Source organism: Ustilago hordei, assembly GCF_900519145.1.
Source record: "Ustilago hordei strain Uho2 genome assembly, contig: UHO2_contig_06, whole genome shotgun sequence".
NCBI classification, from domain to species: Eukaryota; Fungi; Basidiomycota; class Ustilaginomycetes; order Ustilaginales; family Ustilaginaceae; genus Ustilago; species Ustilago hordei.
The window spans coordinates 1,093,245-1,118,483 of NW_024545253.1; the positions used below are offsets into that span (position 1 = coordinate 1,093,245).

Below are 25,239 nucleotides of genomic sequence, written 5' to 3' on the forward strand. Positions count from 1 at the left end.
TGTTGCTGCCATATTGCAAGTGGACTTCTTGTGTGTGGTCCAAATATTGAAGTACTTTCTGTGCTGTGTTGTAATGCTCCTTTGATGGTTGTGTCATGTAGCATGTGAGGATGCCAACAGCTTGGCTGATATCTGGGCATGTTCCATTTGAGAGCCACAGAAGTTTGCCAATGATCTGTGGGTACTCCTTCCATTCCACTATGCTTGCTGCTGTTTCTGGGACCAGGATGTCTTGAAGTGGTATGCTGGACTTTCTTCTGTGCTTATCCAAGTGTTCATCCAGTAGTTGCTTGATGTAACTGGTTTGCTTGAGGTCCATGGTCTTTGCTTTTCGATCTCTGGAGATTTTAATCCCAAGGAAATGGGATATGTTGCCACCCTCCTCCATCCTCCATTTGCTACCTATTTCCTCCTTGATATGCTTGACTGTTTCCAGCTTTGGGGCTATGATCAACATGTTGTCAATGTAGATGATCACTATTGCAAAGTTGTCCCTTTTTCCTCTGGTGTAGATGCATGGTTCACAATCAAGCCTGTGGAAATTTGAGCACCTAAGGAACTTATTGAACTCCATGTTCCACTCCTGTCCTGATTGTTTCAGTCCATATAGTCCCTTGATGACTCAGTAAACTTTTCCATTTGGTACCTTTGCACCCTCTGGTGGTTTCATATAAATTACATGTTTGAGTGTCGAGTTGAGGTAGGCCATTGTGATGTCAAGCTGGTGGACTTCCCAATTGCACTCTGTCAGAGGTCGCACACCCAAAACCTGATATCTGTAATAGAACCGCATCTATTACAAATCCTGTCAAGATATGCAACAGCACTTGTGGTATTATGATTCTTGCCAAGATATGTAGTAGTGCCATCTCTATTACTTTTCTCACTTGAAAATGCAGTAATGGTTTTGCTATTGCAGGTTTCAACTAACCACTGTGGACACTCCATCCAGAGGTAGCTCAGCATGATCAATAACTTGAATGTATTGCAAGACACTGAAGGTTTGGTGTGATTGAGATAGTTAATGTTGTCGACACAAGTGTCCAGTGTGTCAACTGAGTGCTTGAGGTGATCCCCAGACTGCAGTGGACAACTGCCTTTGGTTCTATCTTTATCTGGACTGCTGGTTTGCTATGAACTGCCTTCAGATGTCAGTGAGTGGTGATACAACACACATGCTACAATGGGAGCATTCTACTTGATTGTGACTACACTGACTGAAACTAATATATACTTATGCTGAAGTGATAACTAGTTATGTATGGTGTAGAGTGGATGGAGATCCACTTGACCACTTATGACGAGAAGGTATGGTTATATACATCTTTGCAGTGTTGCCTGCGACTCTGCTCCAGCTCTCTCTCTGGAGAGTACCTTCTTTGTCGAGCACTGTGGTAGAGGTCTCTACCAAGGCATCCCCTCCTTGCCAGCCCCTGCTTCTCCTGCTCCTGGACCGAGGAGAGCCATGTCACCTCATCGTTGATAGATGTCACCCCACTTCATACCAATGACAATGCTTGCCCCCTCTCCCATCCACCTCCTGATGTTGGCACCCATCCCATGTGCCAACTTCATCGTCGTGCAGGGTCCCTACCTCATCTGGTGGCGACCTCAAAGGTCTGTGTCACTAGTCCCTACTGGTTCCATCATATGATCACCCTTGCCACTTAATCTCCATGGAATATGCCATATGATCTTGTTTGCTACCAATCCCAGCAGGATTCATGATACCATCTTCTTGTCAGGGGTCTCGCGCCTGAAACCCAGGTTGGTCTGTCGAGATACCCGGTGACTATCAAACTGTGCGACAGCTATTGTCTCGGTATCGGTGACTATCAAGTTGCGCAGCGACAGCAGGTGGCGTTCGTTGTATATACTATCGTAGGTTTCGGCTGACCTCTGTGGACACTCCGTTCAGGGGTAGCTCGGCACGATCAATATCAATGTGTCATGGGCCTAGATGCTCAAGAAGCAGGAGGGTCACTGGTTCATATGGAAGGAGCACAGGTATCGAAGATCTAGTCGATACCAGTAGAGAGCAAGGTCGTAGTGCAGTCTCCATGGAGACCATGGACTCCTATGGACTCACATGCAAAGGAGGACCGAGCCATATGCGAGGAGGGCCAGGCACAGCCACGAGGAGGACCAAGCTCAAGGAGCAGGCACAGCCACGAAGAGGACCAAGCTCAGATGGTTACCACTCAGGGGCTTGAGAGACAAGTGTCGAAGGAGTTGACACCGGGTCATGAGGAGGAGGAGCAGTGTCGAAGGAGTCGACACCACTCAGGAGGCACAAGAGTGCCAAGCAAGCAGGATAGCAAGGAAGAGGAGCAGTGTCGACAAGAGGCACAGGGGTACCAAGCAAGCAGGAGAGGCCCCCTGAACAGTACTCGATGAAGAAGGTACTCTCTGGAGAGAGAGCAGGAGCAGCATCGCTGGCGATGCTGTGAAGAGGTATATAACCATGCTTTCTCATCACCAAAGGTTGAGTGGATCCTTATCCACTCTACTCACCATACAACTAGTCAATACTTTAGAAACATAAGTACTCATTAGTTACAGTCAGCATAGCAGCAATCTAACAAGGTTGCTCCTCATCATAGTGTGTGTGTTGTATCACCACTACCTGACGTCCGTAGGCGCCCCATAGCAGGTTAGCGGTCCGGATATAGATAGAACCGAAGGCAGTAGTCCACTGTGGTCCAGGGATCACTTCAAGCATCAAAGTCAACACACTGGACACTCGTGTTGATGCCACCAACCTTATCACCAACACCATCAACCTCATTATCATCAACACTCACCAACCTTATCACCAACATCATCAACCCCATCATCATCAACACTCACACCAGACCTTGGTGTCATCATAACTGAAGCATTGATATTGATTGTGCCGAGCTACCCCTGAACAGAGTGTCCACAGAGGTCAGCCAAAACCTATGATAGTATATACAATGAACGCCACCTGCTGTCACTGCGCAACTTGATAGTCACCGATACCGAGACAATAGCTGTCACACAGTTTGATAGTCACCAAGTATCTCGACAGACCAACCTGGGTTTCAGGTGCGAGACCCCTGACATTAGAGTGGATTGTTCAAGCAGCTCCTCACGATCACCATGACGGACCCAGACCTCAACAATAAGCTCGATAGACTACTCACTCTATTGGAAGCACAGCTAGAGCTTACCAGGCAGGATCAATGGGAGGAACGATTACAACGAGCTCACCTGAGCAGAGAGGAGAATGATGTTGAGAAGAAGGAGGAAGGGTGATGTTGGCGATGTTGTCGAGGAGGAGGAGGAGGAGGAGGAGGAGGAGGAGGAGGAGTCAGCATGAACCAGACCAGAGCATGCCTCGACAGAGCTCGGCTCTTAAGAGGGGGGTGTCAGGGGTCTCGCGCCTGAAACCCAGGTCGGTCTGTCGAGATACTCGGTGACTATCAAACTGTGCAACAGCTATTGTCTCGGTATCGGTGACTATCAAGTTGTGCAGTGACAGCAGGTGGCGTTCATTGTATATACTATCATAGGTTTCGGCTGACCTCTGTGGACACTCCGTTCAGGGGTAGCTCAGCACGATCAATATCAATGTTATGATGACACCAAGGGCTGGTGTGAGTGTTGATGATGATGAGGTTGATGGTGTTGGTGATGAGATTGGTGATGTCGATGATAATGAGGTTGATGGTGTTGGTGATAAGGTTGGTGGCGTCAACACGAGTGTCCAGTGTGTTGACTTGATGCTTGAAGTGATCCCCAGACCGCAGTGGACTACTGCCTTCAGTTCTATCTTGATCCGGACCGCTAACCTGCTATGGGCGCCTTCGGACGTCAGGTAGTGGTGATACAACACACACACTACGATGAGGAGCAACCTTTGATGGATTGCTGCTATGCTGACTGAAACTAATATATACTTATGCTGAAGTGATAACTAGTTATGGTGAGTAGAGTGGATGAGGATCCACTCGACCTATGATGATGAGAAAGCATGGTTATATACCTCTACTCAGCATTGCCAGCGATGCTGCTCCTGCTCTCTCTCTCCAGAGAGTACCTTCTTCATCGAGTACTGCTCAGGGGCCTCTCCTGCTTGGCACCCCTGTGCCTCTTGAGCTGTGTCGACTCCTTCGACACTGCTCCTCCTCCTCATGACCTGATGTCAACTCCTTCGACACTGCTCCTCCTCCTCATGACCTGGTGTTGACTCCTTTGACACTGCTCCTCCTCCTCATGACCTGGTGTTGACTCCTTCGACACTGCTCCTTCTCCTTTGATCAGTGACAGTTCCTTTGGCTCTTGTCTCTCGAGCCCCTGAGTGGTAACCATCTGCATGCTCCTTGAGCTTGGTCCTCTTCGTGGCTGTGCCTGCTCCTTGAGCTTGGTCCTCCTCGTGGCTGTGCTTGGCCCTCCTTTGCATGTGAGTCCATAGGAGTCCATGGTCTCCATGGAGACTGCACTACGACCATGCTCTCTACTGATCTCGACTAGATCTTCGATACCTGTGCTCCTTCCATATGAACCCGTGACCCTCCTGCTTCTTGAGCATCCAGGCCCATGACACCAGTGACCCTCCTGCTTCTTGAGCATTCAGGCCCATGACAGGTGTTTGCCAAGGAGTATAGACATTGGACTGTTGAACAATGGAAAAATGTCATCTGGAGTGATGAATGCAAGGTTCAACACATTGGAAAGGGCTTGGAAAAGCAAAACTGGTCCAGGGATGTCAACTATGATATATATATACCTACACTGCAGGGGGGTGGCCACAGCATCATGATTTGGGGGTGTATGACCTGGACAGGCCTAGGTCTAATGGTCTATATAGATGACAAACTGAATTCAGAGTGTTACATTGAGTTGCTGGAGGAAGCAGTGCCTGGTAGCATCTTGAAGTGGAAGAATATACAGAGAATTCCACCAAGGGATAAATTGATCTTTCAGCAAGACAATGCCCACCCTCACACTGCCAAAGTTGCCAAGGAGTACCTGGAGGAGGTCAAATTCAATGTATTGCCCTGGCCTGCAATGTCTCCAGACCTGAATCCTATAGAACATGTGTGGCAGCAGCTGAAAAAGCAGCTATATCAGCAAAGATATACTATCAACAATAAAGCTCAACTCATTGCAGCTATCAACAGGTTTTGGGCAACTTTTCCCAAGGAATCAGTCCAGGCACTCATAAAGTCAATGCCCAGGAGGTTACAGGCTGTAAGGGTTGCAAAAGGGGGCCATACAAAATACTAAAGTATAGTATATAGTAATTTAGGAGGAGCTTTACACTCAAAAAAAGTCATGGCACTTTCACTGTGCACAAATGTGGTCCAATCACAGCAAAACTTATATGTACTTGTAGCTCTCAATCTCAGCTTTCCAACAATATGTCACAAGCTACACTTCATTGAGGATACCAGCTCTTGAGAAGTGAAGTTGATGTGTGGTGATGAGCATTTAATTATCCTAAAAGATGCCAGGCAATTTTGGATGCGACTGTATTTATTCCTTGTCTGTGTGTGTTTTTCTTTTTCTTTTCTTTTTTCTTTTTCTTTTTCTTTTTCTTTTCTTTTTCCATTTTGCCGCTTCTTCGGTTCAGTAGTGCGACTGTTCCCAGCGCTTGATTCCGTAATGATTGTCGCTTCTCCTTGGGGAAAACCATGTCCAAGCCAGACTACCTCGGAATCAATTTACTTGGAGAAGGGGTAGGTCTGTCGGCAGAGCTAGGTCCTTGCGTCAGTCGAATCATCTATTTCGCATCGATGCTGTTGCAGTTGCCTACACCTTTGCTTGCCTTGTCAATTCCTGTCAGCTTGCAGTTACCCGCTGCTCCCTCTTTCCCTTTCCCTTTGCCGCTTTCCGCCCGTAGCCTGTCGTTTGCCGTGCTGCCGCCTTGGGCCGGCTTCGCCTGCCTGCGGATAACAGTCACGCATCTCTGGCTGTTTTAGCAGGTTAATGCGCTCTTCTGTCACAGAGGACTATCTTCAGTCTTCTTGGCGTTGGGCCTTGATTGTCAAGATCATGCCGCTTTTCGAGTCTTTCTCTTAGATGTCAGTGGTACGACCGAGGACGGACGAGCCTCACTATGCTTTGCAATCTCTCAAGCAGATGTCATTCATTGACGTGACCCCTTGCGCCCCGCATTTCTCGTCTGGTCTGCTCCACCTTGTTCGTTCCTCCCCCCTGCAAGCTTCTGCCATCGCAGCATCTCCTCGCTCTTCCCTTGTACATCGCAAAGTCTTGCAGACAGGACTTCCATCCGCTTTCCCGCCATTTCGCATATGCCCCTTGCTCTCTTGACTTGTCATCGCCCCTGCATCCACCCGCCCAGCTGTTGGATGTCTCTTGGCCTGCATTGGAACTCGATAGGGTCGTACATTACTTGCCAGTTGCTGACAGCTTGGCAGACTTCGCCGCTGTCTCGCCCTTATTCTGTCGCAACTGCCTCTCTTCCACCTCCAGACCGTCTCATCCGTGTCAAGCCTCCGCTCTGCTTTGACATTTTACGCTCAAGACTTGCAGCAATCACCCCTCGCAAAGCTAGCCATCACTGTCACTTACCTTGTGCTGTAAGTCAAAGATCGACGCTCTCGTGGTCGTCCCTCTCCGCTGCTCGAGACATATCCGTTCTGGCAAGCTCCATTCCACCTTAAAAGAAGCCTATGCTGGTCGTCGATTCCGCTTTCGCAAAATCTTTCTATTATTCGTTTCTCTCCTTCATCGATTCCTCCCCTTCTCAGTCTTGGCCTGCTATCATCTTGGTCGCCATCACTTACTGTTCTTCTTCCAGCTCCACCACATCCACCTGTCTGCTCGCCTAGCCCTTCGATCCCCATCCCATCCCTCCCCTCTACTCTGGCACTCATACTTTAGCGTATCATCGACACTCTTTTTAGTCTTTCTCGTCTTGCTCGCATTCTCGTCTAATATCTCATAGCAGCTCACACCCGGAAAAGCCAGCCAAGCATCATCTCTGACAACTTCATCTCTGCACCCTGCTCTAATTCGCATCTCAAAAAGGTCTTTGGCACCGCATTCTATCTCATTCGCTAAGGACGTCGCGCGTTCTCTATCTGCGACCTTCCTTCTCAGCACCGACAAAGGCTATCTCCTCTAGGCCATCTTGCACATGTCCACTGCGCAGTCCATCTCTCCAAAAGGAGAACTTCAGCACCTCTTCCCGTCCCCGACTTACTCTGACTCGACCTCGTCGTCCACTTCCCATCTGTATACCCCTGACAACGACATGGCCAATCACGCCCAGGACGCCAACGACCGTCTCAGTCTCCACCACGCTTCTATCAGCGCCGCCAACGCCGCTTTCGTGTCTACCACCAAGCGCAACGATACCAGCATGAGCGGCGACACTACCCACGAGGACAGCAGTCTTATCTTCGCACACAACGTCAGCGGCGTTTTCGATGCGGATATGAGCGGTGACACCCAGTCACTTGCAGCTGCGCTTGACTTTGACCGCATGAATGCCGATATGCAGCAGGCTCTGGGCAGCGGCGACAGCTACTCCTTCCTTGGCAAGCGTCCCACCATTTCGCAGCCCTTTGGCAGCTTTGGATCGATACTGCACGTCCGTGCCGATTCCAACTCGGGACGACGTCATAGCATCCAGCCATTGATGCCTTCGAGCGATTCGAGCTCATCGCTGGCTGACTACGCCAGTTTGGCCGGCAACAATGCTGGTGCACGCAGCATGAGCATCTCTGTCGACGCTTTCGAGTCCTTTGGCTACCACGCAAACATTCCGCACTCTTCCGCAAACTTTGCTCACGCCAATACACAAGACATGTCAGGAACTGGATTCCTCATGTCGCCCCCTCGTCTCACGGTTAGCATGTCTAACAGCAACAGCCCCGCCCCATCTCCACTTGGCGACTTCGCAGAGGATGCAAAGCGACGTCGCACTTCTGAGGTCGACGCCACACCTGAGCGCAGCGTTGAGCAGCTTGCTCAACAGAAGCGCTTCCTTCCTCAGCAGACCCCGCCGAACATGTATGCCTACCAGCTGCACCCGCAGTTCTCGATCGGCTACAGCGTTGGCGGCGGCCTGGAAACCCCTTCGTCGGTCCAGTCGAGCGCTTCGCCATGCCGAATTCGACGTCTCTCGCTCACCGCCATGGACCGTGCAGCTCACATTGCCAACCTCACTGCCAATCTGTCGTTGCCGTCGTTTGGGGGCGAGCAGCCGCCCAAGAGTGCACCTCCACGCGCTGCCTCTGATGCGATGCAACAAGCACAGTCCCAGTCTTCCCTTAGCCGCAAGGCAACCGAGTCCAAGCCAGGTACCAACGGTGCCAACGGCAATGCTAGCGGCAATGCAACCCCCAACAGCAACGGCAAGAACCAAGACGTCTTGCCCGATGACGTCGAGGTCGCATTCTGGGAAGGTAAGTTTCTCTTTCTCTTAGCCTTGGTTCCGCAGTTTCCTGCTCTCTGTGATTTCGTTTGCATTGTATACCTGTATACCTGCATACCTGTATGCTGCATCTAGCCTCTGTCGGGTTCGAGTTCACTCTTGTCTCTGTACTTTCTCATCTATGCATCGAATATGCATTGACAGGGCGAGGCGAGAAAGAAGGTTGCGCTTCTTCGGCGTTGACTGTTGACTGGCGCTGTTGGAAGTGCCAGGCTGCTGAGCCTTCTCGGAGTTGGAGGGAAGCAAACCGTTCTTGACGAAGCCGAGACATAATCCCCCATGTCACCTCCTCGGCTTCGTCAAGAACGGTTTGCTTCCCTCCAACTCCGGCGACAAGGGGGATTATGTCAGCTTCGAAACCGCCCGTCACACAGAGAGAGATGCGTCTCGGTCAAAATTCAGACTCCGATTTTGACGCGTGCAAATGGCTGCTAAAGTGTCAATTTGGGCAAATTGTGTTTGACGTCGCCATGCTACATTTGTGCTGCCACATGGACGCCGAGCACCATCATCTCCGAGCTCTTCTCTTGGGCGGAGCGGAGAACCTTATCGCTCAATCTCTGGATGGATACAGAAGCAGTCGATGCTGGAACATTTGAACTTTTGCAGAGAGATGCGGTGCCTTTGGATCTAACGTTTCTTTCTTGCAGGCAGGCTGACTTGACTGTTCTCTCTTCCTACTTCTCGTTGCCTTCATCTTCCCTCCTTCCCTCTTTGCTTCCACCACCATTCCGTATTCTACCTTCTTCCCGTTCTCGCTCTTGCTCTCTCTTCTCCGTGCTGGCTCACGACGATACCCGTCACATCTGGTCTCTTTGTTGATCAGCTCTTCGACTCATCCCCAAGCTCGGTCGTCGCAAAGTGCTGGTGCACGGCAAGCCCTGTGGTCGTAACGAGCTCATCGCCGACTACATCGAGCGCAAGACCAACAAGGTGCGCACTCGCAAGCAGGTCTCGAGTCACATCCAGGTGCTCAAGAACATTCGCAAGGGTGATCCCGAATTCCAGCAGCTGATCGCGGAGCCTACCACCGAGGAGGACTTCTACATCCCTGCTGGCGGTATGATGTACGCACAGACGCTCGCTGGCTACGGCTACGGCGGTCTTGGTGGTGCATATCCGCTTCTCTCCATGGAAAACGCCGGTGACCTGCTCTCGCCCTATACCCCATCCCTGTCCGGCGGCCAGGGCCTCGCGAGCCCGCTCTCGCCTGGCGCCCCTCCCATGTCGGCTACCCACTTCATCACCTCGGGCTTGAATGCTCTTCATTTCCCGCAGCAGACCGGCATGAAGGAAACAAGCGGCAACACATCTTGCCCCATCCTTCCGGCAACCTTCTCCATGTGGGTGCATTGCTCGTCCGGCGACGAGAAGCACGTCTACACCAACCTCAACCGCAACTCGATGACCACCTACGCCAACAACCAGGCCTCTCTGCCCCAGATGACGCTTGATTCGGTGCGTGTTGGCCACTTTCGCTTCCCTCGTCTCGCCGAGATGTACCATCACATGCCATGCCAGTTCCTCCACGTCCACGTGCCACTCTCCATCCCTCGTCACAATGTCATGATGCCGCGTTACGACCACTTTAGCACACAACTCTCGCTTACGTCGGCTCAGGACTTGCGTCTTACCTCGGTGACCACTGTCTACTCGCATGGTAAGCGTGTACTGTCGCTGGTGGAGCCCCTTGATCCCCCTCGTAAGTTTTCGGGCAGGAACGGTGTCGAGGCTACCTCCACCAGCACAGTCGCTGCCACTACTTGCACCGCAGAGGGAAGCTCGGATGCCGAGACTGCAGACAAGGATGCCACTTCTCACGACGATACGACTGCTTCGATTCCTACCAGGAGCAAAAACGATCAGCGCCGTGAGAGCGACGGCAGCATTGCTTCTGTGAGCCCAACTTCGAGCGGGCCTGCTTCGCCTCGTACGCCTCTGGATGCCAACAACCAGTCCAACAGCAACCTTCGTCACCGCTGGTGCCACCAAGCTCCTTTCGCTACTGACTTCTGGGCCGACTTCCTCAGTCGTAACCATCCCGTCAACGTGTACAGCGGTCGCGATGGCATGCAGTCATTTGGCAAGGAGCCCAGCGAGCGAACTGCTCTCGGCATGGCTGTCTCGGGTGTCACCATCATCCAGGAGCTGGTGGTGGCCAGCGAAGACAGTTCTTGTCAGGGAGTTGCCGCTTCGACCGCTGCAGCTAATCGTGAGAGCGCCGTTCTCAACGACGCTGGCCCTGGCTTGAGCCCTGGCAGCAAGGTCGGAGATGTCGTCTTGGTGATCGCTTGGGACCTTGAGTGTGTCGAGTCGCTTGGCACCAACCCAGGCACACCTGCGGTCTCTCTCCTTACTCTTGGACCCGGTGCCTCGCCCTTGGGCCGCACTGCTCCCCTTGCTTCTCCTTTGCACCAAGCTGGCGCTGCGTTGCACATGACCCCTCACGACCTCTCGCCCATGACGGCTGCTTTCCCTAACGGTGGCGCAACCCAGTACGGACATGCTTTTACTCACCAGGAGCAGCAGGCGCAGCTCAACATGCTCAACGGTGGAGCCGCTCCTCGCGGCTTTGCTCACGCCAATCCTCCTCCATCGCTGATCCACACACAGCCCTCGCCTCAGCCCAGCTTCGGCTTCAAGACCGAGCAGAGCCAGGCTGGCTTGGAAGGCAACCTTCAGCCTCCCACTTTGCTGCGAAAGCGTGGGTTGTCGATGAACAAGCCTAACCTGATGGTCTCGATCCCTCCTGCCCCCGCGTACCTCAACCCTCGGAGGAGTGCGAGGGGAGCCATGCTTAGCCCTCACCCTCAACTCTCGCCTGCCGCCAGCCCTACACCCGCTGCATGGGGTCGGATCCAGCAACGTGCAGTGCACACGCCGATCACGCCGTTCCCTCAGGTGGGAGCCGGTGTGTATGAGCCTCCGCCGCTCAACACGGGCGTTGATGCGAGGATGCAAAAGGAGCGCCTAGAGAGGCACTGGGCCAGCCAAGGGAACCCACTTGGCGGTGCGTTGCCATCGCCACTGGACATGAGCTTCAACCAGTCAGAGGCCAACAACGTCTTGATGGGCTCTGCCGGAATGGCTGTAGCCGCTGTGGTGAATGGCAACAGTGAGTCGGCCCTCGGTCTGATGATTCCTGGAGGCATGCACAGCGGTCTGCCTCTTATGTCTCCCGCTGGCTTTGACATGGAAAGCAAGATGGGCGGCGACAGCAGCATGGACTCGGGCAATAATAGCTTTGAGCAGATGCTTAACGAGGGTGACCTGAGCAACGACGCCACAACACAGGAGTACCTGAACGGCTTGTTGGCATCCATTGGTGTCGAGGGACAGGAGTTCACTGCCGCTGCCTGATGCGATGCGATGCTGTGCTGACCTGCTTCCAATCTCACCCAATCCCTCTTGGAACAATCTCTATTTCCTTCATGATGGCGCCGGCTGGCCACGCCGGGCTAGTCCTCGAGCGTCTGGCCATCGGCCTCACATCTCCTGCTTTTGTCATGGGTCTCTTTTTATTCCTCACTCCGCATCATCGCTACTTGCTGTTTCCTCTCGTTGCTTGATATCTGTTTATGTTTTCGACTCTCTGCCTCTCTTTTCGGCCCACTATAGCTTTTCTTAACTGTATCCTTAGCATCGCATACTGACTCAATCCAGGTTAATGTCCCTCCTCAAAGGATCATCACTTGCCGTGCCTGCACCGTCATGCTTTGCGTGGACATCTTTGCTCTGTGAATCCATATGGAGAGACCTTGCTATAATGCAGGTTCACATTGGCACTGCAGCGAATCGGGATAATAGGTCATTTACGCGTCGCGCTATGGACGCGACATGTTTCGGGCGAGAGACACAGTGAGTGAGAGAGAGGAGGACAAGACACCTAGTTGAGGGAGTTGAAGTAGATAAAGCTACACAAAGCCTAGAGACAGCGAGGGTAATGCTTACGGCCGAGTGAAAGGCCTGAACATCTTAGCACGGACCACATGTGTCACAACCTACTCAAGGCAAATGCTTTGTTATGCTCCGCAGTCAATGCGGCTCTCCGCCGTTCTTCTTTTGTATATATAGACTCCAAGCTCTCTCGCTCTCTCTCTCTCCTACCAATCATCACCATACGCAGAAAATCAGATTCCTCAACTGATTAAGAGTCTGAAGCTCAGCAGCTTCTAGCGCCTCGCCACCAGGATGCCACCAAGAGTAGATAGCGTAGCACTACTCGAACGCACCATGCAGATGATCAGGGAAACTCACACCAACTGGGACGAAGACCAAGTCTTGGAGCGTGCCTTCTCGCTAATAAACCTCCAACCCAACACCAACCAAGCAGAGAAGATCCCCAAGTCGGTGCTCAGCATCATCTCGCAAATCGTCAAGCTCAACGAGAACAACTGGGCCATCTGGGAGCCGATGTTCATGGACTGCATCCGCCCAATCAAGAACGCCAAGCAGATCCTCACTGAGGAGATTCCCAGTGGCCATACCGATTATGATGAGGAACTAGACAGCCACTTGCTGGGTCTCATCTTGTCCTCCTGTGACCACGGACCCACCAGCCGTATCAACACCTACACCGTGCGGGAGCAAGGTGAGGAGGAGCAGCTCGGCTCTACACTCTACAAGAAGCTCAAAGCCGCTCTCACAATAAACGACGAAGTTAAGCTCTCCGCCATTCACGACCGGGTACACGAAGTCAAGCTAGCCCAGCGCAACATTGCCAACCTTGGTAAGGAGCTCGATCAAATCTGGAATGACGCAGCCAGGCTCGGTAGCCGCATGGACGAAAAGCTCAAGAAGTCTACCCTGTACCGCTGCGTCAAAGACGACTGGCTCTACACCCAGACAGTAGACTCCCTCAAAGCTGCTCAACCTGGTTGCAGCTATGAGTATGCCTATCATGCACTAGCTAAGAAGCACCAAGAAGCCGAGCTCTCAGGTCGTATCCGAGCCACGGCCAGAGCCGCGAGCAATAGAAGTTCAACAGGCCAAGCTGGCGAGCATAGGCAGGTTCTTAACCAAGAGGGCTACAATAGGGGCAGGCGCGACCCCGCAAACCCTAATGAACCGGCCAAGTGCTATAAGTGTAGGCAACCCAGGCACATTGCCATCAACTGCACCAACAGTCAGGAGCAAACTCCTACTCAGCAGGGATAGGGACTCGGGTGCACCTTTTTCATAAGCAACACTGGCAACCGCAAACAAGACAGTACGTGGATTCTCGACTCTGGAGCTACACATCACATGGTACATGATGAGGGTAAGCTCATTGCTCCGACGCCGAAGCAAGGATCCGTAGATACTGCTGGACATGAACGGTTGCGAGTACAGGCAATAGGCGATGCAACTTTGCGAGTAAGAGATGTTAAGATACCACTCACTGATGTACTTCATGTTCCAAACCTTAGCAAGAACCTATTGTCCATCCCAGCGCTGACTGAAAATGGTGCACGTGTGATATTTGAAGAGTCTGGAGCTACTATCCTCCAGCATGATGGGAGCATGGTCAAGAGCAAGACCAACCGGCGCAAGAAGAGATGGGAGGTTTACGGTGACTCCCTAGCAGCACAGCTCAATGATCCCCTAGAGGGCATTGATGCTACCACAACACCAGCAAAACCCGCGAGCCACACGACGAGCAAGCTATGGCACGAACGATTTGGTCATCCTGGCAGGAACAAAACCAAGCAAATCCAGGCCCACTACTTAGGAAAAGAAACACAGCTTGGACATGATGCAAGGGATTGCAACTGTTGCAGCCAAGCAAAGCAAACATGCGCAAGAATGACAAGTAGCAAAACAGAGCGAGCCCAGGCACCCTTGGAGCTGGTACACATTGACTTGATGACGGACCTGAAAGGCCATCCCAACTACCACCATGCACTGGTAGTTGTAGATGACTCGTCATCCTATGTATATGTGAAACCACTCCTCAGCAAGACCGAAGCATTCCCCGCCCTAAAGGCATGGATCAAGGCAGCAGAGATAGCAACGGATCACACGCTAAAGTGCATCCGCAGCGACAACGGAACAGAGTGGTCCAGCTTTGGAGCAGAAGAATGGAAACGAGAAGCAGGGTTCAAGTGGCAGAAAACCACACCTTACGTCAGTGCCCAGAATGGGAGAGCAGAGCGCATGATCAGATCCCTTCAAGAAAAGATGCGTGCAATGCTTGTCCAGAGATCAGTACCAAAGGAGCTGTGGCCCTACGCCATCATGGCTGCAGGGCACACACTGAACTTGACACCCTCTACCGAAGCAAATAGGATCCCATACGAGGACTTCCACCGCAAGTCTGCACATGGCTTGGCCAAGCAGCTGCGTGTCTTTGGCTGCCTTGCTTGGGTCCACCTCCCCAAGAAGGATCATACAGGAAAGCACGGCGTAAGAGCAATCCCAGGAATCATGGTTGGCTACGATGACGAGCACAAGGGCTGGAAATTCTTTACCCCCGGCCACACCCCATCTATACGGTGGAGCAACTCAGCCACATTCCATGAAGCCAAAGGTTGGCATGATCGCCCCAGTGTGCAGAGCCCACTGCAGTTCGGCTTCGAGAGCCTCGAAGCAGAAGATACTAGACCTGAGACAGATAGCAACAAGCCCGAATTGGAGGTGGAAGTACTCGACATGGAGGACCCACTTCCCAAAATACACACTGCACTGCCCGCCGACCCTATAGATGACAACAGGTCGGAGCTCGATGTTGAAGAGATAATTGGAGAAGCACACACAGCCACCCTGAACCTCACGCTGACCTTAAAGGAAGCACTCGCCAGCGATGATGCACAACAATGGCAGGAAGCCATACGCAAGGAGCTGGACGGACTTGAGGCAATGGGAACATGGGAGATTGTGGATGTTCCACCAAACACTAGACTTGTCGACTCCAAAATAGTCCTTCGGCTCAAATTGGATGCCGATGGCATACCAGTCCGGCACAAAGCGAGACTCGTCGCACGGGGCTTCACACAGCGGGAGGGTATCGACTTCGAAGAAACCTTTGCACCTGTGGCACCGCTCAGCGCAATAAGAGCCCTGTTATCTTTGGCAGTGGAGCGCAACTGGGAAGTCCATCAGCTTGACATCACAATGGCTTACCTCAACTCCACGCTCAACCATGTGATCTACATGAAACCACCAGAAGGTGCCAAAGTGCCAAAAGGGAAAGCCTACCGAGTCATCAAGGGACTGTATGGCCTTAAACAGTCAGGACGGGAATGGAACATGGAGTTTGATAAGTTCCTGCGACGCTCAAACTTCCACAGGCTCGACTGCGCACCATGCATCTACACTAGAGGAGAAGGAGATAACTTTGCAATAGTGGTCATCTATGTTGACGACACACTAATTATAGCTCCAACCCTAGAAACAGTAAGGCGTATCAAGGAGGAAATAGGCCAAAGATGGCGGATGGAGGATGGTGGCAATGTCTCCCACTTCCTCGGGATCAAAATCACCAGGGATCGAGAAGCGAAAACCATGGACCTCGAGCAAACTAGTTATGTTAAGCAGCTTCTGGATGAACATTTGGACAAGCGCAGAAGGAAGTCTAGCGTACCACTCCAAGACATTCCAGTCCCAGAAACAGCAGCAAGCATAGCAGAACGAAAGGAGTACCCACAGATCGTCGGCAAACTCCTGTGGTTGTCTAATGGAACACGTCCAGACATCAGCCAAGCCGTTGGCGTCCTTGCACGCTATATGACACAACCGTCAAGGGAGCACTACAACGCTGCACAGAAAGTACTCCAATATTTGGACTACACACGAGATATCCGCTTACAATATGGCAGCAACAAGCAACAAGACTTTCTGACAGCACACAGCGATGCAAACTGGGCAAGCGACGCTACAGCACAACGCAAAAGCTCATCTGGTTCAGCAGTGTTCGTATGTGGCAACCTGGTAGCATGGAAATCAGCACTACAGCGCTGCACTGCCTTATCGGCGGTGGAAGCAGAATTTGTAGCTGCGACAGAAGCTGCACGAGAGGTCCTGTTCTTCAAACACCTCTTCAAGGCTGTTGGAATTGACGTTGGTATCCCTACAATCTTTTCAGACAACACTGGTACCATCCAGGTTAGCAAGGACCCCGCGCAACACTGGAAGTTAAAGCACATTGACACCAAATACCACTTCATCAGAGATAACGTGCAAGATGGAAAGGTCAAGATCAAGTACATTAACACTGCAGATAACTTGGCAGACCTCTTTACCAAACCGGTGGGAAAGACTATACTACAGCGCGCGCGACAGGGACTGGGACTAAAAGCCCAGCATGATGCAGTGGCTCGGCAGTCTCCTGCCTTGCCACTGAGGGAGGCAGTTGAGGGAGTTGAAGTAGATAAAGCTACACAAAGCCTAGAGACAGCGAGGGTAATGCTTACGGCCGAGTGAAAGGCCTGAACATCTTAGCACGGACCACATGTGTCACAACCTACTCAAGGCAAATGCTTTGTTATGCTCCGCAGTCAATGCGGCTCTCCGCCATTCTTCTTTTGTATATATAGACTCCAAGCTCTCTCGCTCTCTCTCTCTCCTACCAATCATCACCATACGCAGAAAATCAGATTCCTCAACTCACCTTTTTCTCTTTTTCTTCGGTTGCGCGTCAGTTCAAATGTGCAGACTGCATTCAATGGATGTTACCTCCTCGACACAAGTAACAGCGACTCTGACAAAGTCCGTCAATCCGACTTGCACCACGTTCATCGCGTTGCCAGATGTTACTCAGAGCCTCCAAGTCGAAAGCCAAGCTGGAGAGAAGCAGAGGCTGAGTTGCGAGCCGTGAACTCGGCATGCCTGAAGGAGCGGCTTCAACCATGACACTCTGTTCCCGTGGAGGAGAAAGATAGCCCTGCGTAACTAAATGGTTGGTTTGTTTTTCATATTATTATTTATTTTGTCAGCGATTGACTGACATGCTGCCTGCAATTTTGAACAACGAGTTGTGAGGCTACGGTCCGCTCTGGGCCCAGTGACAATTTCAGTTTGTGTGTCCCCTTGGTTGAGCTTGTCTGGCCAAAAAGCAGCTGTTGGCTCTCTGTTGGCTCTGCTGTTGCTGTTGCTGTCGCCGTGAGCTGCTGTTGCTTTTTCATTTTGCTTCTCCGCAACCGCAGTCCAACACTTTCCGCTCCACTGCAACACATTCCTCCAATATCGAACAACCACATCGACCATTGCTACTTGGATTCATTCCCTTCGTATCTTCACACCTCAACACCAAAGCTCCTCTTTGACATCAACACAATCGCAAACAAAACGCAATCAGCCCGTTCGCCGCTTTCTCCTCGTCACAACGGCATTCTTGTCTCAGAAATCACCTCCACACAAACAGCACTCGTCTAGTAGCCGGCTACAATAAACAGCAGCAGCATCTCCTCTGCATCGTCCTCATTACCGTTCTGCCTATCGCAAAGCCAACCTTCTCATCAGCTCCGTTCCATTCCGCACCGCTCTGGTCTCCTTTCTTCTTTCTCACCCCCATCATCTCATTTGCTCTGCCGACAGATCGACCGCAGCACCGTACGCCGCTTTGCGACGAATCACCTTCAGCTTGCCCGCACACCCAATTCGCATCTCCATCCGTCAGCCTGACCCATCGTTCGGCTAGAAACTACTTTTCTAGCGCAGCGCATCCCCTGGATGATCAGCTACAGCATTCAGGCTCTACTTTGATTAACTCTTGCTTTCGACCTTACTGTCAAGTAGCGCCAAACAAGCAATCCGTATATCGACGCTGCATTATGCTCAATTGCGTCCATAAGTCTCTGTAACCCTTTCTGGGCGCTTTCGGACTCGAATTTGCCGCTTTTCTTCCCCCACCAACCCCCTTCGCGCACACACGAACCCACCTCAAGACTCCTCCTTCAGCGCTTTCCTCTCGACATGGTATATGCGAGTCGTTCGCGAACAGCTCTTTCTTCGGTTCCCCAAAACCACACTTCCGACATTCCTTCTGCAGCATCTTTGAGCACAAAGTCGAATCAGTCTCGTCTGTCTTGTCCCTTCACCTATCAGGCAAACACGGCCAAGAAATCTCGACGCTCCCTCCTTTGTGCCAAACTTGCCCACACCAGCTCGGCTCTGCTGCATTCTCCGTCTCTAGCCAAACAGGCTGCTTGCATTGTCGATATTCCTGTACACGTCGCTCCCCCTTTCTCGATGCAGGTCGCTCAGCTCCGCGCTGGGCTCAAGCGCAAGAAGGACGCTCGCAACCAGCTTGGTAGGGAGCCGCCTGGAAACGCCAAGTCAAGCGACAGATCTTCCGCCGGCGTAGACTCTCTCGAGGCCAGTCATGTACGTAGGAGTGCCGTTGCCTCCACCTCTCAGCTTCGCAGGACCGGCTCTCATGCTTCTCGCACCCACAAGGATAGAGGTCTCGACAACATCATAACATCGCCTTACCTTCCTCGAGACAAGCCCGCGTCTTCAGCGAGCGAGCTTTCCGACTGGTCATCTGTGGCTTCGGTGTCTCCAACCACATCCCGTGCGCCCCACTCCAGATTCGACGATGCTTCAGCTGCAGCCGTAGCTCCGGCTCGTCCGGGCATCCAGACCAGACGCTCCGGTCGCAACTTGCTTCACAGAACCATGGATGGGATGACGCTCGAAGATAGTTTGCCTGTCGGACTTGGACTTGGCGTTCGGAGAAGCAGCCGATCTCATTCTGCTTCGATGAGCCGCCAGAGCAGCAGTCAGACCGCAGGTCGTCCAGATGGCTCCCCTGGACGCTCATGTACAACCAAAGCTTCCCAGAGGTCCGGCGCCTCCCCAGATTCCGACCACAGCAGCTCTGCCAGCCCTAACATGGACGACGAAGAAGCGGAGCATGCACGTCTTATCTCGTCAGCACCCAACTGGCAGCTCCATCGCCTTCGCAAGGACGAGCTCATCGATCTTTCCACCAAAGCTGGGGCGTGGCAAGCTCTCCCTGCAGAGGACGAGCTCGAGCTGCTAACAAAGCAGGACCTTGTCAATCAGATCATCACCTGCCGCTCTCGACTCGACCGCTCCCAGTCTATTACTCGTAAGGCATCCGCATCTCTTCAACGTCCTCATCGAAGCTCTAAGGGCGCTCACTTGGACGACATGCACGACCAAAATGCAGATGATACGAGTGGCCTCTGGATGGGATCCTCGAGCCGCAGAGCTTCTCATCGACTCAACCGCAGATCACGAGACATCTCTTCCTCCAATTCAGCAGATGATCGCGAGGAAGATCACAGCGAAGCATCCAATGAGGCTGGCGGAGAGGAAACCGAAGCCGAGCCCCAGCGCTCATCTAGCATGCGACGACACAACGGACGATTGACCTCGACTCAAGCACGGCTCAAGTCCGATGTGACTCTGCGTCGTATGGACTCTTCCACCTTTGATGAGCTCGAGCCATCCAAGACAAATCAGGCGCCACGCCGCCAGCTCCGCGACAAGGCAAGTCTCAAAGGGGCCATCAAGCGTCGCCTTCGTATCGCTGATGGCTCCGAGGCACTATCAGCATCTACCTCCTCGTCCATCTTTGGAGGAGGTCGAAGTTCGCATGCTTCCAACACCTCTCCCTTGCCCTTTGTACATCGCCAACAGCAGCACAATGTCTTCATTGCATCGTCTCCCGTCAGAACACGCTCGCGCTCGGCGCGCGCCACTCTGAATCCTCCCCACAGGCGCAAGGCGGGAGCACGAGGCTTCAGCGGGTCGGATGCAGGCCTCTCATCCGCTGATCCCATGGCCACGCCCAAGCTCGGCAATCACCGAACGCAAAGAGCTCGGAAGACTGTCCAGTTCAATGCGGCAGCCTCAATCGCGACCGATGTTCTGGCCGAGGACGAGTGGATGGAGGACCTCTCGACAGACAGTGAGGCGGTAGCCGCTGCTTTGCAGCCTCCATCTGCTGATGTGGTCGATGACCACCAACAGCAGAAGGCATCACGAAGGGTTTTACGTGCAAGACGTTCCACAGCCGACTCGGAAACGAGTTTGAGCTCGCATCGTCCGCGAAGCCGAAGCGTTTCGGCAGAAGCACCTTCAGATGATCGTATCGAAACAGCCGAACACATTGAGGATGATGTCATAGCTACATCGGATGACGACAATGATGCACCCACGCCGACCAAGTTTCGCAAGCTCCGAAACGGCAAGCTGCGTCTAATAGCCGGCTCGTCTCGCTTAAGTAGTGATGACGTTTCCCCAGAACCTGGAGCTCTCGAAGACGACGTCGACATGGAAAGTGCCACAGAGTCTCACGGAAGGTCAGGATGCCAGGACGGAAGCTCGACTTCGCGAGGTGTGGGTCGGAAGCAGCGGAGTGAGTCTCCCGAAAGTGGCATTGCCCCATCCGAGAGTCTGGAGAATGCCATGGTACAGCCCACATTCACTACGCTTTCGCGGTTGCGTAAGTTGGAGCTCGAGCAGTTGTGCTTGCATCGCGAGATTGACATCGATGACGATGACAAGAAAGCCAATCTGATCAAGAAGCTGCTTGACTGGAACCAGCTGACGGAGATCGAGGCTGCAGCTACAGACGGCTCTGACACGGAAGCTGACCAAAACGGAACGACCGTCCGACCCAGCCACGACGCAGATGCCGATGAGACACGCTCGGACGTTTCGACCGCAACTGCTACCGCGGAAGATGAAACTGCAAAAGCTGGGCAACGCACACCGACACGCAGGCGCGCCACCCGGGCTGCTAGCAATACGCATCCTGAGGCCACAGACAGCGATCAGCCTTTGCTTCTCCGAGCCCGTGGAAAGGCAGTTTCATCCGACAAGCTGCCAACGCCGCCCCTCACATCAAACAATGACGAGGCAAACCCACCACAGGCGGGCAACGGCATTGACGAGCTCAACGGTCTCGATCTGGAGGGCCTCAATCTCACCGACAAGGAGATTCACCCTTCCAAGCTCGAGAAGCTCGAGAAGATTGGCTCTGGCGGCTTCAAAGATGTCTACGTCGGCAAGTACCGCATTTCGAAGACGCGCGTCAACAAAGTTGCGATTGCTGATATTCGCGATCAGTTGACCGAGATGGACATCAAGGAGCTAAGTCTGCTTCGCGACCTCCGTCACGAAAACATCGTACGATTCATCGGAGTCAGCATCCCTGAAGATCCCCGCCACGTGCCGTGCATGATCGTCAGCGAGCTCTGCTCCAACGGCGATTTGTTCGACTACATCCGTAACATAGCAGCACCGTGTGATGCTGAAGTGTTCCGCATTCTGCTCGAGACAGCTCGCGGACTGGAGTACCTACACACACGAACGCCTGCCATTATTCATCGCGACTGCAAATCAACCAACGTGCTCATCACACGGCGCAAGACGGCCAAGATCAATGACTTTGGTCTGGCGCGTGTCAAGAACACTTCACGGTCCATGATGAAATCGCTGGTTGGTACCGTCAACTGGCAAGCGGTTGAACTGTGGGTGCCCAAGCCGCACTACAACGAGAAGGTCGATGTCTGGTCAGCGGCCATGACGTTCTGGGAGGCTCTACAGTGGCACCAACCCGAGAAGAAGTACCCTTTCCAAGGAATGAACGAGCATCAGATCTATCAGGATGTCGGTCAGAAGAGACAGCGTCCGTATACGGGTTTCATACGACGTCAATTTGGAGGCGAGATCGTCGATCTGCTGGACAGGATGTGGGACCAGACACCCAAGAACCGGCCAACGATGACGGAAGTGTGCAACGAGCTGGAGGCGCTCATCCAGATGAAGAAGGATGCTGCTGCAGCCAGCAACGGTCGCAGCAAGGCATAGACGCAGAAGTCAACAGATGCTTGTCCCACAAGATGCGTGCTCCCTCACAAAACTACTCTCGCATTCCAGAAGGTCAGATCGACCAATAAACAGTTGAAGATATACAAGTCCTGTACACTAAGTTGGGCTACTGACAAGCACCTAACACGAGTGTATAGTTTTCATGTAAAAAGTCTTAAAATTTAAACTGTATGCTACTATGTATATGGTTACATATATATACCTGATGATCACCTCCAAAGTTCATCAATCCATGATGAGTCACCTCTTATTGTTGCCCCTGAGTTGTGATTTCCTGTGTGTCACTATGACAATGTATGTGCATCCCACATGCATTGCCACTTATGTGCAGCTCCTCTTAATCAAGAACTAGCTCATGTTCTGCGGACTCTGTATTATTCTGTGAACCCTGTTGGGATGCTGATGCATCTTTAACTCCCCCCTTCAATGGCATTACCAGCCCTAACAACTGGGCTAGTTGAGACATTGCTAGACCTTTCAGCTGCTTTGTTAGTATGTCCACCACATTGCTTGCTGTTCCAACAAATTCAATTGCTATCTCTCCATCCTGCACATGGTCCCTGATGAAGTGATATCAAGTGTCTATGTGCTTCAATTTCCAATGTTTCGCCAGATCCTTGCTCACCTGAATGCATCCCTGACTGTCAGTGCAAAGGACTGGTTGGATCATTCCCATCTCCAGGTCCCTGAGGAGATAAGAGAAGAAAAGTGCCTCTCTTGCTGCTTCTGAGGCAGCGACAAATTCTGCTTCCACAGCTGATAATGCTACACACTTTTGAAAGTGTGATTTCCAGCTAATGGGGCACCCATATATGTATGTTACTGCTCCTGACATACTCCTTCATCCATTCATTGGGTCTGATGCCCAGTTTGCATCTGTGTATGTGATGACTGGGCATTCCAAGTGCTTGCTTGATCTATCTCCAAAAATCAGTTTGTACTCACTGGTTTGGTTTAGGTACTTGAGCAGATGGATTGCTGCTTTCCATGTGCTACTTGTTGGGCTTGACATATATCTTGCTAGTACCCCAACCATGAATGAAACATCCAGTTGTGTGGTGTTTGATACCCATAATAGTTGTCCCACTAGCTCTTGGTATTGCTTGGCTTCCATCAGGTTACATTTGTCTTCCCTTGTAATATTAGCTATTCCTTGCATTGGTACCCAGGACTTCTGATTAGTCACTTGTAACCATTTGCTCACCATCACCTTAATGTAAGCTGACAGATCAAGTGACATCTTCTTCTGTGTCCTATCATGCTTGATTCTTACACCCAAGAACTCCTTCACTGGTCCATTATCCTCTGTACCCCATTTTGCCATTACTTCCTTCTTGGTGTGGTCCACCTCCTCATGACTGGGGGATGCTATGAGCATGTCATCCACATATGCTGTAATTATAGTTAGACTACCCTCAGTTCCTCTCAAGTATAAGCAAGGTGCACTCAGCATGCAATGGAAACCTATGCTTTGCAAGTGTGAATCCAATTCCACATTCCACTCTTGGCCTGATTGTTTTAGTCCATACAGTCCCTTAATTAACTTTAGAAACTTTCCTGGGGGAACCATTGTTCCAATTGGCAGCTTCAGGAAAACATCATGGTGTAGTGTCAAATTCAAATATGCCTGTTTTACATCGATGCAGTCCACCTCCCAATCTTGTATGGTTGCTATGGCTAGAACTCCTCTGATAGCTTGGATAGGTGCCACTGGCACAAATACATCTGTGTAGTCTATCCCTTCTCTTTGTGTGAATCTTTGTGCTACCAACCTTGCCTTGAATTTTGTCGGGATCAAGTTTGCATCTGTTTTAATCTTTAAAACCCAACACATGTTGACAGCATTCATTCCTTTTGGGAGGTCGGTGATTTCCCATGTACCCATGGCCCTGAGTCCATCCAGCTCCTTATGCATCGCCTCCTCCCAATGTTTCTTGTCCTCTCTGGATAATGCTTCACTCATGGTTGGATCCAAGTTCTTCCATCTGTTATCATTTATTGCTGTGAGTCCAAGAATTGGACCATCAGTCTGCATCTCAGCGTTGACATCATATGTGGTGTATTTTGTCATACCGTTAGTTGAGTTCTCCTCCTCATTTGATTCATCAATCATATCCATGTCCAGGTATTTGTTGTGAGGCTCCTCATCTCCTTCATCGAAGAGGTTCTCATTTGTGTACCCCACATTGTCAAGGTCTTCTTCATCTGCTAGTGCTGGTGGTGATTGAATATTCGCTGGGTGCCACTCCGTTTTGTCAAGCCAGCATTTAGTTTCCATGAATCTCACAGAGTTGCTCCAGAATATATTCAGGTTATAATCTGGGCTGTAGAAGAGCCATCCTCTTCTTTCCAGACTGTATCCCAGGAATATGGATGCCACCGCTCATTGGTCTAGTTTCTTATTGTCTCTCTTAACCTTTGGGATGTTTACCCATGCCAAGCATCTGAAGACCCATAAGAGCTTTATGAGCCATTCTGGTGACTTTCCAAACATGGCCTGATATGGGAATTCACCATTGACATTGGGTGTGAGGTTCATTTTGAATGCTGCAGCCCGGATCGCATATGGCCAGTGTCATGGGCCTAAATGCTCAGGAAGCAGGAGGGTCGCTGGTTCATATGAAAGGAGCACAGGTATCGAAGATCTAGTTGACACCAGTAGAGAGCATGGTTGTAGTGCAGTCTCCATGGAGACCATGGACTCCTACAGACTCACATGCAAAGGAGGACCGAGCCATATGCGAGGAGGGCCAGGCACAGCCATGAGGAGGACCAAGCTCAAGGAGCAGGCACAGCCACGAAGAGGACCAAGCTCAGATGGTTACCACTCAGGGGCTCGAGAGACAAGTGTCGAAGGAGTCGACACCAGGTCATGAGGAGGAGGAGCAGTGTTGAAGGAGTCGACACAGCTCAAGAGGCACAGGGGTGCCAAGCAGGAGAGGCCCCTGAGCAGTACTCGATGAAGAAAGTACTCTCTGGAGAGAGAGCAGGAGCAGCATCGCTGGCGATGCTGAGAAGAGGTA

General features: G+C 51.8%; 4 protein-coding genes across 4 annotated transcripts; all 4 read left to right on the top strand.

Annotated features, from left to right (window-relative positions):
- Positions 1–4,782: 4,782 nt before the first annotated feature.
- On the top strand, positions 4,783–5,253 carry UHO2_03797 (uncharacterized protein; the record flags this gene model as incomplete). Its single annotated transcript, XM_041554403.1, has 1 exon — positions 4,783–5,253. The coding sequence occupies one exon, from the start codon at positions 4,783–4,785 to the stop codon at positions 5,251–5,253; it is 471 nt and encodes a 156-aa protein (XP_041410337.1).
- A 1,876-nt stretch (positions 5,254–7,129) lies between these two features.
- Positions 7,130–11,791, top strand: UHO2_03798 (uncharacterized protein; the record flags this gene model as incomplete). The annotated part of the gene is made up of 2 exons (XM_041554404.1): positions 7,130–8,402; positions 9,258–11,791. 2 exons carry the CDS (start codon positions 7,130–7,132, stop codon positions 11,789–11,791), a joined length of 3,807 nt encoding a protein of 1,268 aa, XP_041410338.1.
- An 831-nt stretch (positions 11,792–12,622) lies between these two features.
- On the top strand, positions 12,623–16,831 carry UHO2_03799 (uncharacterized protein; the record flags this gene model as incomplete). Its single annotated transcript, XM_041554405.1, has 2 exons — positions 12,623–13,517; positions 13,638–16,831. 2 exons carry the CDS (start codon positions 12,623–12,625, stop codon positions 16,829–16,831), a joined length of 4,089 nt encoding a protein of 1,362 aa, XP_041410339.1.
- A 1,491-nt stretch (positions 16,832–18,322) lies between these two features.
- Positions 18,323–22,195, top strand: UHO2_03800 (uncharacterized protein; the record flags this gene model as incomplete). Its single annotated transcript, XM_041554406.1, has 1 exon — positions 18,323–22,195. The coding sequence occupies one exon, from the start codon at positions 18,323–18,325 to the stop codon at positions 22,193–22,195; it is 3,873 nt and encodes a 1,290-aa protein (XP_041410340.1).
- Between the last annotated feature and the right edge of the window lie 3,044 nt (positions 22,196–25,239).